Source organism: Triturus cristatus, chromosome 2_1 (assembly GCF_964204655.1).
Source record: "Triturus cristatus chromosome 2_1, aTriCri1.1, whole genome shotgun sequence".
Lineage (NCBI taxonomy): Eukaryota > Metazoa > Chordata > Amphibia > Caudata > Salamandridae > Triturus > Triturus cristatus.
The window spans coordinates 313,741,451-313,755,232 of NC_140581.1; the positions used below are offsets into that span (position 1 = coordinate 313,741,451).

The window sequence follows — 13,782 nt, forward strand, 5'->3', positions numbered from 1 at the left end:
AGTCTACTTAAGTCTCAGCTCCAACTCTCCACATTGGGCTAGCATTGGCACCGCCACTCGCTCGCTAAAACGTAAGCAGACTGTTCGTACAAATACGCATGAGGAGCCCACAGCCAATGAACAGTTTTGGAATTATTTATGGTGCACTACGATTGGCTGGTGTACTTCCGGTACTCCAATCACAGTTAATCTTACACATAAGCAATACCGCCGACCCCCACAATATGTGCATCCCTAGTATTGGTTATTATGCGACCCGGAAGTGCTAAATTTACGACCAAATGACGTCCGTTAAAGGATTAGTCACTAACGACGGACATGAGGATGAATTCACGGTGGGTCCGTGTAAGTAGCGGACAGGTGGTCGTCGTACCGGTGTCCTGAGTTTTTGCCAAATCAATTTAAGTTCAGAAACAGAGGTAAATCTCTTCATTTGTGTACACTTGCCCGCAAATCTCATGCATACTCTCTTAATTGCCTGTGTGCAAAGCAGTTGCAACCCATGAGTTTATGTGATCTCTTTGCCGGATGTCACAACCCCTCTTCCACAAAACAGTGAGATTATAGATAATATGGTCTTGCTGCCAAGATGTTAGTAACCTGCTCAGAGTGACTTTGAATGTAAAACGGTGGTCTGTAGGTCTTAAGTAATAGCGGTCTGTCCGATGTAAGGTGGCAGAATTATTATGTCAGGAAAAAGTCCCAGATACCATTCCTCCTCAATAAATTTAGTTAAACAACTTTTCCCTAATGTTTGTCTCAATGTTCCACATTAAGAGAAGTTCTCATTGGACATGCTTGGAGTTTATCTTGGGAATATTGGCAACCTTTATACAAGATCGTGTGACCTCTTTATTAGGGAGTGTGTATTCAAGCCAGGATTTGAAGGCAACCACAAGTGTTAAGCGAGTTATGTTGTGGATCCCTAGCGGGTTACCCAAATTAGACAAAGAATTTCATTTGTTAATGCCCCTGCACATTTTTATACCTTCTGATCTCTGTGCCACCAAACGTCATAGTTTCATATTCATTTGTGACTTTAAAAACAAAACTATATGAATCTGTCTGGCATTTAATGTCCAAGAGAGTTTCTTCTTTTTTTGTTTACAGCAGCTTGTCTCGGGGGTGCATGTTTAGTAAGATCTAACGATCTGAAATGGCTTTTTTGGTCTTGCATTAACATTTCAAGTTGTAAGCTTTTTGCCAGGCTGATCAGTTCCCTATCCGCCATTCACAAACGGAGGCTCTATAGATGGCAAAATACACCATCCTATGCAGACATTTAGAGCATGTTCAAATACACTACCATTCGAATTAAAATGGAAATAGCAAATATTCCTTTGCATAGACCTTTTTAAAACATCACAATTAACTAAGTGCTGGCTGATGAGGTCTTTGTGTTCCCTGACCAGCTCATTTCCCTGAAGGTCTAGCTCAGCATTTCAGCCACCTCTCTGCGATACATGGAGGGTTGCTGGCGTGACGTTATGTACGAAACTGGGAAACGGGAAAGGGGATGACTCCTATTTTAGAAAAATTGTCTTTGACAATGCTGCACAATTTACGACATATGCTCTTGCCACATTCTTCCTTCTCACAAGTTTAATCAGACGATTCATTTTCAATAATCTTTGCTACCTATGGTGTTTTCATTGGGTACTACAATTTATGCTTTGTGTTTATCTGGTTAATGTTTTACCTATTGCACACTGTCGCAGGAACATCAGAATAGTGGCATACTTTACTTAAGGCTTGAACATCAGTATAGTGGTATGCTTTACTTAATGCTCCGTGTATTGTACTGGCTTGCCCTAACGCTGAACTCATTATGTTGTTAATTTGTTCACTATAGCAACACAAATCTGATGGACGGAATGCTGAACATTGTCAAACATTTATCCCACGTCACAATTCTGGGTTAAATCCATCGTTTTTCTGCTCACTATTCCAGTTCGGACCCAGCCATATGGAAGTCAGTTCAACCTGAGTTGCCAGGCCCTCCCTGGACTGGAAAACAAGCATCCATGGACATGTTTTAGGGGTCCTGGCAGTTTGGACTGGACTGTTCCCATGGGGAGCAGGGTCAAGACTGATTTGCAAATGGCTGGGTCCCAAATGGAATGGCATGGTGGGCAAAAAAACGATGGATTTAGGTCCAGATCTCTGTACTTGGGGGTGAATGTTTGTGTTCACCATCCGTCCATCTTTTTGTGTTAATTTGTTCACTCATTAATTTTCCTTTATGCATTTATGTTTGTGAAGTGAACATACATAATCATAAGTATGTAGTCTCTGAATCCTGTTTTGCTTTTCTCATTCGTGCTGTTTAAGGTTTTACTGCATGGTCTTCATGAGGTTTGAAGCAACACCTCTTTTACTTGCTTATATCTGATTTTCCTCACTTGCCACAACAACATATTTACTCCGACTAATAACTATGTAATAGATTTTTTTACCTTGTTTTTAGTTTGATTGTTTTATGGACTTGAGCTCAATATGGTGTATTTGAAGCTGAAAAGAACATTCTTTAACATTCCCTTTGTGGTACCTTGTTGCATGGCTGCGTGTGTTGTGGCATGGTCACTTTGTAGCAACAAGAAGTAGGTTGCTCAGTAGGTCTCTTACTTGAAAGTATTAGGTAACGAGAAACGTAACCTCAATATGAGAACCAGTCTACTGATTTATTCAGACAGGCAATATATCTCTCAATGCAAACGTTACTATATCCATGGATTTATTAAAATAATGCTGTAGGAACCCTTGTCACACAGGATTTCTAAATCTGGTTTATGCAAGAGATTTCATTTTCCATTATGAAGGCAACCGACATGGGGAGAGGACACTGCTTCTCTATATTTTAAAAACGAAAGAGCTGCCTCCTTTGTACTTACATGAATTCTCCCAAGAATCACCCAATCTCTGAAGATTGAACAAAGTCGTTTAATGAATTAGGCCAGTGGTTATTAACCTTTTGACTTCTCTGTGCCCCCACATAATCATTACTGGAACCTGGGGACCCAACTGAATCATTACTGGAAACCAGGGCCTGGCCTAAGCATTTTTAGTTATTTGATCCACGAAACAATACATGTAAAATACAGAAACAAGCATTCATTCAACAAATGCATACATGATTAAATATTTTGTTTAAATTCATAAATATATATTTTTAAAAAATTTCAATAAGAAGTTTTGAGCTTTTCTAAATTGAATCAAGGCCATTCATCGTCCATACTACCTTCTGTTTGATGCACTTGCACTGCTCCCACGAATGAGTTCTGAGGATGCCAGCTTCGTTTTTAGCCCCCAGTTCCCAACACCTTCACATTAACAGTATCTTTTAAAAGTTTCAACTTTACATTTTGCTTCTTTATTTATATACCCGTTGTTATTCTGATAATATTATTTCATTTCCTAGCAGTCGCAGACCCAGATTCCCCGGACCACAGGTTAAGAACCCATCGCCCATATATCATGATTTGTGAGGTAGTCGTAGCTAGGCCTTGTTACTCCTACATGGCATTGAGACATCAGTGTACAATCCTTCAAGGGATGCCAGTTGCAGGGAGATGTACACTTGAAACGAGACTTAATGCACAGGCGAGTGTTGTCCAGTGATGTAAATCCTATGATATTTTGAACATTTTCACCCACATTTAACGCCTTATAAGTTCATTCACTGCCTGCATTGTCACTTTCTGTTGATGTGGGATCATACATAAGCTAATTTGCACCTCTCATTATTCACACTGCAAGCTCAACCCCACCTTGCTCTGCTTCTGGTGAGCAGACTTGTAGAATAGCCGGTAAAACAAACAGAATTTCTAATGTCATCTGCAAACCCACTGTTTCAGGGGGTGTGGGTTGAGCCCTCACCTAATTTGTGCTGCTAGAAAAAAACTTCAAACCTCAGCAGCTACTGAAAGAGCAAATGTGAGTGGTGGTCTTGATCTTATGCTCAAGCCCCCTCTTTCTACATGACCTCTTAATCTTTGTATGGAAGAAGGACTAGAACATCTGAATCATGGTACAAAAGATTTTTTTTCACCAATCGTGGGTTACTCCAGTGCAGCAATATCAGTACCCGCTGACTAGGCATTCCTTAGTTTTGCACTTTTCTTTATTGTTGATTTCTTCACGAACGTCGTGTCCAATTTGTTACTCTCATGTTTGTATACTAAAACATTGCGGCGCTTACCATCTTTGCCCAAAGGCGATGTGTATGAAAAATCTGTGCTGTTTTTTTTTTTTAATGTATTTTTTTTAACATTGATTTATTTATGATTTTGTTTTTTGTTCTCTGTTCTGCAATATCTAGTTCACTATGGAAGCAGAAGAAACGATGGAATTTTTTCAAGAGTTCCCAGAGCACTACAAAGTCATGCTGGACAAACTTAACGAGCAGCGCCAGCACGACGAATTTACAGATATCACTCTTATTGTGGATGGTATGTATTACTCTAACATTCTTGAGTAGTTGTTTTGTCCCAAATTTTGGTGATTTGATTTTAAATGTAGTTTTTCGTAGTTTCCATTTGGAAAGATGTCCTAGTTACAACATTTCCTGATGCTTTTGCCAAGTCATCCTTGGGAAAATATTACATATGCCAAATGCTCTAGCTTGACATGCTATCACTAAGGCCCTCATATGAGATCCACAGGAATACCACATAACTGTTTATTTTCACATGGACGTTTCGTTTTCTGACAGTGGCTTAAATCGGCCGTAAAATGTCTTTAAGAAATGGGGAATTACAGGGGCGATTTGACCTGGAATTCACCATTCCCTTGGTAATTCCTTATTTTTGAGTGGATACTCGAAGTCTGACTTGTATCCCCATATAACTCCTGCCTTCTGGTCTTCAGATACCCCCAGTATTGATAACTCTGTGGACAAAGTTAGCAAGAGGATTATTGTGCCACTCTGAGACCCTACTGGAATTCTTTCCAGTCATACATCTCAAGACTGTCTTACTAATTTAATTGAGAGGATGGTCGGCTTTTCTTTTTACTTTTTAACAATAGGAGTTTCTTAGGCTGGGGTTGCTCTGCGTTAGATTGGAATTTGTATCCACGTCATAGAATATTGTGCATAGCTTCGATGTCTGGAAGTAGGATGGTGACTGTGAGATATTTTTTAATCAGTTGATATTCTATAAATTATCCTGACAAAACATAATTCTCTAAATGCTGCTACTTATTTGGATCTATGCTTTTGCATGCCTCAAAAATGATTACTATAATCTTATATATATATATATATATATATATATATATATATATATATACGAGAAGATAACACGCTTTTTTATATGAATGAAATAGCTACAGCTTAATGTTTAAATAGTCCTACAAACAAGACTCTGATTCACATCTCTATTCTAAAGCAGAAAATGTGAATGTAATATCATATTGTAGATACTTGCATATTGTAAAGGGCTACTAGCACATATTTTAAAGCAACTGTCTATTGGCAAAGAAGACTATTAAAGCAACTGTCTATTGGCAAAGAAGACTATTATCTGTGATGTATCACATCAGTCCATTATTGGTGGCATAAAGACTACACCCTGTATAAGTAGAATACACTCCTCCTCAAGAAAATCAGATAACCACATTTTAAGAATATGAACCTGAAATATGCTCTCCTCCCTCCACTGATTTTTGTTTGGATGATTCAAAGCTTTATATTTTCCTTTTGCATTATGTTAAAGCTTTAATAAATTAAACGCGATTCAAAAACAAACGTATGATGTACTAACACTTGTAGTGCAGAGCTTGTCTCACACTTCAAACACTGGAGTTATGTCTAATTACGCTTTCATGAATTGATTCTATTATAGTTAAGCCTGAATGTTTGGGTTTGTGTTCGATTTAAATTCAAATGAATCTAACTTTTCAATGCTTATTTTGAGATATATCTATCTGGCTTACTTCATTTTGACTCAAGTGCTTAACATGGGATCCCATATTGGCTTTTAAGACAGAAGTATAATTTTCACTCACGGTTTGAATACAAAGATTGAGCACTGTTTCAGCTCACCGGCCTGGTTTATCCACTTTATGTTCAGTTTTTAGGTCTGGTATCATCCAAGATCTTTGTTTTTAAATAAAAATGTGTATAGTATACATACAGTGACTTTCAGGCAGCTCTCTGTATTCTTTAATATGCTGTAAATTCATTCAGATTTTGCTTCTGCACATCATACAGCATGAGGCACAGGGTCACCCCACTACAAACTAGGGCTTGCCTGACTTGCAATGTGCAAATCGACAAAATATGTGCCAGGCACTAATGGTGCAATATCTGCTTTTATGTTATTAAAAATATATCCATTTGACTTTGAGGCAATGCTTGTTTTACTTATACTAGATACCAGCATCTCCCCCAACATTGCTCCGTGGCCATTTAACGTGCTGTGTGTCTTCATATAACCATTCACAAACAAAATAACCTCTGGCAAAGCCAAAAGGTCTGCAGGCAACACCAGACCCATTGGCTTTGCCAATATTTGTTTAATTGCATAAGCCCCTTTTGTTCTGTATTTCCAGCTTCAGCCTAGTTTCAGATGGGTTTTGTAATAGTTATCCTCTCCCATCGGGGTTTTGAACATTTACAAGATAATATAGCTAATGTTTTAGTATTCCACAATGACATCGTAAACATTACGTAAGATGTTCGCCTTCTCTGAAAGTTTTTGCTGGCTCTGTTTGCACACATTTTCAGGAATTCTTGTCAACCCCAAACCATGTTCTTGGAAGGAACCAAATATGATTAGTTCATCTGTTAATGGGTATAAAGCTCCAGGAGCCAGTAATGCTCCTGAAGCGGGTCATGCCACATGTTGTTTTTTTAGTTTTAGAGGACAATGTTTCTGTAGAGTTTAATTGTTTATTTTATGGAAGAAACCTTGAATAGGCCTTGAGCTGTATTATATGGGTTTTTCGGAAAGACCCTCTAACTTACAAAAACACTTTTAATCTAAATTATTTGTAGTAAAGCAAAATGTATTTAGTCTCGATTTGAACAGAAACCCAGCTTGGTATGCCAGTGCTTCAGACCTGTTTCATGGTTTCATACAGAAACGTTTTAAAAGAGGGAAAATGTCTTTATGTAGTTTTATTTCAAAGTGTTAGCGTACTGCCTTTACATGTTATGAGGCAGAACTGTCTTCATTTAGCTGTTTCAGTTGTCTTGTCCTAAATATATTTGTTGAAGGCATGAAGTTCTGTAACCTAAATGTTGGTTGTGGTTAAAGAATCGTCTGTTTCAAATATGTAGGAACCTGAGCTGGGTCATGAAACTGATGCTAATATCCTTCTCAGTAGGAATGCATTTTGGGCATCAGTTTACTGGAGCTTGAAAGGCTTGGGAAGTTGCCCACATAATTACCTTTGGGTTCACACTTTTTGATACTGCTCTTAGTGCATTTTTGAAATGTTTGTCACTTCAAAACGAAACTAGACCTACCTAATATCTGAGGTACTAAAGTACTTTTGTCATTCCATACGAAGTTCTTTCGAGAACACAAATACGGCAAAAATAACCTGGTCAGTGATGGAAAAAGTACATCTTCTCAAACATTCACCATCCACGATTCAGCATACTATTTTAGATCTCATCGGAAACATGACATCCACTTCAGTATATGATCTATTGGTGCTAAGAAAATGTACAGCAGCATAACAACAAATCACTTCATTGTTTGGGAACAAGATATTTAAAAGTTTTGTAATTTGTTGATGGCCTTCAATAGGTCTTTGGCAGTTGATAAGTAGTACCATTTCGAGACTGCTAGCTCAGATAGTGTCCATCCATCAGGCATCTTGTTTGATTTACAATATTTTTAGGAGCAGTAGGGATGAGAATTTGAAAGTGTGGCCAGTGAATTGGTTGTATTTCTCAAATAGAAGTGCTTGGGAAAAGAGCAGGGCACCAGGGTTGTGAAATGGGTGAAAGTCTCTTTTCCGGGGGAGAAGCAAGTTGGTGGTTTGGGTGTAGCAGTTGATTGAGATAATGGAATAACTCTTAGTGTGCCTGCTTCCCTTTTTGCCCATATTAAGTATGTTTCAGACCTGCTTTGTATGATAGATTAGAGGACATGACATACATGTGCATTGCCAGGCAAAAGCTAGTTGGTATTTGAGTTTTCCTGGGATTTGTACCTTTTTGTAGGAGTAAATATGCTTGTTTTTAGGGTTTGAAACCTTCCTTCCCTCCTTGGTTTAAAGAACAGTATCGCCATCTGTTATGCTGAACTTCTGTGCGGGCTGGGTATTGTTGATCAAACTGTTTTAGAGTGATTATTCAGAGTATTGGCCGCTTCCCCAGATAACATTAGTTGTTTCCACTTGTTATTTTTAGAGCAAACCCAGCAGGTGAAATTGTGACCCTTTTCTCCCCTTCTGTTGTGTACCACAGGAGTTCACTCTTTACCCGGCTGTGGCCATTATTTGACCATGGCACTAACTTTGAAGTTGCCTTACAATACAGAGGATATCCAAGCGTATATACAATTCTCACACTTAAGGTAATCAAAATTCAATGAGCTGTAACTTTCATCAGTTGAAAGCAGGCTAAAACTGAATTGATAATAATTTGGGTCTAGTGGTAGTAAGATGCCATAAGCCTATAAGACCCATCTCCTCTTTAACTCCAGTTGAAAAAAAATGAAAATTAATTGATTCCCATTTGATGCCGAAGCCTCCCTTAAATCTCCCATTTGATGCCGAAGCCTCCCTTAAATCTCCCAACTTCAGTTCTTAGTTAAAAGCTACATTTATTATATCATTAGACTCAAGACTACTTTTTACCGCTTCAATCCTTGAAAAATTGATAACTTGTAGCGAGATCTGCCATAAATACTTGAATAGATTATTGCACTTGACTCTATGCAGGTATCATAATTACTTGGTGGATAAATTATCAATGGTCCAAAATGCTGTGCTGCTGGTCATAGATTTACTGTTAAATGTGACCACGTGTACAGTGCACATCACTAGCTTCCAGTTCAGAAGTGCATTGCCTTTTCAAATCTTTTGTAGCACCTCAAAGTGCCTCCATTAGCAGCCCCCTTTACCGGTCTTCCTAAAATACATCCACCAGATCTCAGCAGGTTCCTTTAATTTTGAACTCTGTGCCGACAAACATGTTGGTTTTAACTACACTGGTTAGGGTTCAGGAAATAGATGTTCAGCTTGTCTGTTTATAGAACAGTGGCAACAAACCCTTTTAAGGTGGAAGGAGCAATGTAAATGTTGTCACGTTTGCAAAGCTGAATACCCTCAAATCTGAGTTTCTAGGTGTTCGTCCAGTATTGCATGGCCTCTTATTACCCCTCTTTCCCAACCCCACGCACGTAATACCCCTTCCACCTCCCCCCCCCCCTTCTTTTGGGGGTATGATGGTGACTTCATGTATTAAGCCATCAAGGAGTATATTTCAGGTATCCCCTTTTGTAGAGCACTAACTTTTAGCAAATTAATATTTTCTGTTAATCAAATATGGGCAGTTTGATAAAGCACAATTGAACTGTGATCCCCTGGTCAAAGGGACAAAATGTTTGACCATGTTATGCCCTCCTGGTTTACCTTCATGTGGTCTCCCAGAAGGTAGAGAATTTCCTTTAATGTCTTCCTCCTACACCAACTCGACTCTCTTGGTGTGGAGAAAATCCGGTCCCCTTGAAATCCTAAAATCAAGGTGAAAGCTCTGATAAAGGAGTTCTTCTATTACTGTTAAAGTTTAATGTCCTACCAGAAGATATTAAATTCTCCATTTCTGACTACAGAGTTACAAATAAAATGTCATGTTGAAATAACTTGTGGCATTTGAGTTTCTCATTACAACCCATTAAGGCTGTTTCCTTTCCTTTCAGGTCAAGTATTCAAACTGTATATTGCTCCCTTATCTCTTGATTTGTCTGTACTGTGAGATACGCTGAAATAAATGTTACTGTGGCCATGATGAAATAAAACTAAATTCAAAGCTCACTGATGAACCATTTGTGCTTCCAATAGCACTGCATATTATATATTTATGGGGGAGGATTACTAGTGTCTATCTTTTTTTTTCGGTAACATATGTGCTAAAATGCATTCTTGACACTATGTATTCCTAATGTCACTGTCTCATAATGTACACCTTTAATCTATAGGTTAGGACTTAGACGAACACTTCAGGAGTTAGATCATGGGCTGTTGTAAGATTCCACAGACCCTTAGATCTTCCAATCTAAAGGTTCTACTTGTACTGTGTCCTAGCTAGCCATGTTAGAACCTGGCATCCAATCATCCATCCCAACCCTCCTGATTCAGGTAGGAGACTACAGATTTCAAGACTAGTCTCCCACCTACTGATTCCTGCATGCAGAAACCCGTCTCGGAGTTTTGTAAAACTGCCCCAAAAATGTTGAGGCCTGTAGTGCATGCCCCAGTCTCCCCCTCAAAGAATTACCTCTGACATCATGGGTTAACGCTTTGTTCTTAATTCTTAGAGGGTTATTGGAGTTTGTGACAGGCCTCGACATTTTATGTTTGGCAGTTTTACATAGTGCAGACAAAATCAGAGTTTAGAACTCTGTTTTAACACAAACAAAAAAAGAGTTTACAAAAATTATATTAAATCTCCCACGTGCCAGCTTAAAAAATTTGATTAGTATACAAAACGGCGATAGATGGATTGCTTGAATTACTCTCGGCCACTGGTAATCACTCGGGCCTCATCCGAATCCATCATTATTTTGCACACTATACCACCTCAGTTAGGACCCAGCTATATGCAAATCGGTCTTGACTCTGCTCCAATCTGAATAGTCCATCCCAAACTGCCAAGCCAGGTCCTTCCTGAACCAGAGCACATTCAAGCTAGGACCGGTTTCACCCTATTGATGAGCTCATCAGCAGAGTTCAGCTTGGTTCCAGAGACTGTGCACGGGACCCATGTCTGGGCATACCTGTCCTACCTAGGGTGACACAATTAGTATACAAAACGGTGATGGGTGAAATGCTTGAATTAATCTCAGCCACTGGTATTCACACGGGTCGCCTCCCAATCTATAGTTATATTGCACACTATGCCAGGGTCAAAACTGATTTACAGATAGCTGGGCTAAAACTCCGGTGGCATGGTGTGCAAGGTAACAATATTTTGTACACTTATTGTGCTCTCCAATGTTGGCATTGCAGTGAAGGTACGTTTATATTTGCTTTCAATATAAGGTGTTTCTCATTGTAGGTCACCAGTTCAAGGCGCACAAGGCTGTCCTTGCTGCCTGCAGCCAATTCTTCTACAAGTTTTTCCAGGATTTCACCCAGGAGCCTCTTGTGGAAATAGAAGGTGATTGTTTCTTTGTTTTGTTACACCACTGTTCATCACTGGCATTTCTTTCTTCTGCTGCCTTCCAAGATGTATACTATGTATGTCTAAGAAATATGCTGTTTCAGTATGCAGTGGGCGGTAAGCATGTAATGAAATCTGTCATTGATTATAGAACCTTGTTTTCCCAGTGCATCTACAATCTGTGTGTAGGCTAGGAGGCTACTAGAAATTTGTTATCTTATGAATGAACCTACACCTGTTCGAATGGCTTTTAGCACTGGATGTTTATATGAATGCATAAAGGCTCTGTGGTAGTTGCATAGATTACAAAGATGGAACGTGGTTGAATCCAGCAACTTTGTTGTTCAACTTGCTGCATGCTCTTATGCTGTTAGATTCCATAAATTCCCTGATGTTGTGAGCTATATGGGGAAAAAGGACTTGTAGATGGAGGTTTTGAGGATAGGTAAGAGTATGTGAGGTAAGATTGTGTTTTATATAATAGACAAGCTGGCCCTATCAATCCTGGTCTCTCATGAGACTTTGTCTAGATTCCCTGCATGGGAAGTGTTCAAGATCTGAAACCAACAGGTTGATTTGGGATCGAGAGTTCAGCTGCCACAAATGTCTCACTGGACTATAAGTCAGCACCTTAGGATGATGTGTAGCACAGTAACTCAGCTTTCCAAATTAAGTCAAACTCTCAGAGGTTCAGAGTATTTAGCTGAGGTTTAGTGGAATCATCACTACTATATGGCAAGTTTTAAAGCTCCCCCGCTATGTGCACATACCGCTTTATATACATATAACAAGAGTAACCCTTTTGCACTCCCCCAAACTCCTCTAGTCTGCCTCTATTTCCAGGCTATGGGGAGCAGGAACTGCAACCCTATTGGGAAATACAACAAGTCTGCAAAAGTTGTAGGAGTTGATGCAAAGAGTTCCAGAATTGTATCCTTTTCCGTGTCTTAGAGACACTGAAGTATGTGGTTTGTTACAGTCGACTGTTCTTGTCAGAGTTAAGGCTTTCGGTTGGGGGAGGGAGGCGGTTTGGGAGATGCCCAAGCAGTCTGAGTTTTGAGCAGGCACCGATGCCCATTGAACAGGCAACCTTTGGAGTATCTGAAAAACCAAGAATACATTTATTAAGGTACTTCTCAGACAGGAAAGAGGTGCATTGATTGAATTTTCTGCTACTGCAAGTGACGCTCTGAATAGGAATAAGAACTACAGTGAAAATAGAAAATGATAAATATGGAAGGGTTGCCAGCTGGCTTATTTGTGGGGCACCATCACAAATTAACTTTAGAGATGCTGAAGTCTATTTTCTAATTTTATCAATAAGTGACCTTCTATGGAATCCCTCTGCCTCCTAATGCAAGTATTTCTATCTTTCTGCACAAAGAAGCATAATGTTAAATGTGGGAATTGCAATTAGAAGTTAACACTGCAGAGAAGAATGAAAGTAACCATCTCCTGGTGAGGACAACAGCAAAGTCCCCAACGATATTATTGCAACAAAAAAAAAAAGTGACTCGCCTATTGCCATGGTCAGTGATGAAACTGATTATGCACATTTCTCTTTTTTTCATAGAACCTCCTTGTCCCAGTGATCCTACAATCAATGTTCAGCTTGATTTCTGACTATCTCATTTTTGCTTTTTAAAATGTTTTTATTTGATGTTTTAAATGTTTGAGGCAGAGCTTTTTATACTGTCTAAGATTTGTAAATTTCAGTCTTTAATTGTGTTTGACTAGCTTAGACAGTTATTGGTAGTGGAGGTTGGAGGATTGCGTTTTGTAGCAGATGGAGAACACGTATGGTTGTGTGGGAGGTAGTTGTAAAGAGCCCGTTTATCTTTTTCCTACTTAACAGGTGTAAGCAACATGGCATTCCGTCACCTGATTGAATTCACATACACTGCAAAGCTTTTGATTCAAGGGGATGAAGATGTAAATGATGTCTGGAAAGCGGCAGAGTACTTACAGATGCACGAGGCCATTAAAGCACTTGATATCAGGTAGCTTTTATCTGTTTTTGTTTTGCATGCATATGTCTGTTCCTGTTAAGCTATGGCTGAACTCTAGTGTCTGCATCATATATACTCGACTATGTTATTGTTTGAATGGTGAAAAATTTGACCCTTCTTCCCGTTACCCCCCCAATACAGAATCTGATGGTGCCACCAGAAACAAATCCCCCACAGCCCACTAGCTTGTTTTAATTGACACCTGGGCATAACAGCTTGACAGTAGTGTGTGCTAGGTACTTTAGAAGTGATTTTCTTCTCTCTGCCGGCTCAGCCTGTTTTAAGCGTGGTTACTAAATATTACTAAAGAGTCCCAGAACCATATGTTATTTTTGTATATATTTTCATCATTTTCTTGAATTGACTCCACTAGCCATTGAGTCAGCATTCCCATAACTTCTTCAACTTTGGAATATGCTCTAGCCTTGGAGG

General features: G+C 39.1%; 1 protein-coding gene across 4 annotated transcripts in view; it reads left to right on the plus strand.

Moving 5' to 3' along the window:
- Positions 1 to 273: 273 nt before the first annotated feature.
- The window catches only part of ZBTB35 (zinc finger and BTB domain containing 35), a 164,993-nt gene continuing 151,484 nt past the window's right edge, over positions 274 to 13,782 (plus strand). For 2 of the 4 annotated variants that reach the window (XM_085631204.1, XM_085631206.1), the window contains exons 1-4: positions 274 to 419; positions 4,319 to 4,448; positions 11,237 to 11,338; positions 13,197 to 13,341. In XM_085631204.1, the coding sequence (XP_085487330.1) occupies positions 4,325 to 4,448; positions 11,237 to 11,338; positions 13,197 to 13,341 (371 nt within the window). In that variant the 5' untranslated portion in view covers positions 274 to 419; positions 4,319 to 4,324. Of the gene's footprint in view, positions 420 to 4,318; positions 4,449 to 11,236; positions 11,339 to 12,914; positions 13,342 to 13,782 lie in introns of all 4 variants that reach the window. The other 2 variants (XM_085631207.1, XM_085631208.1) reach the window with 2 other exon arrangements.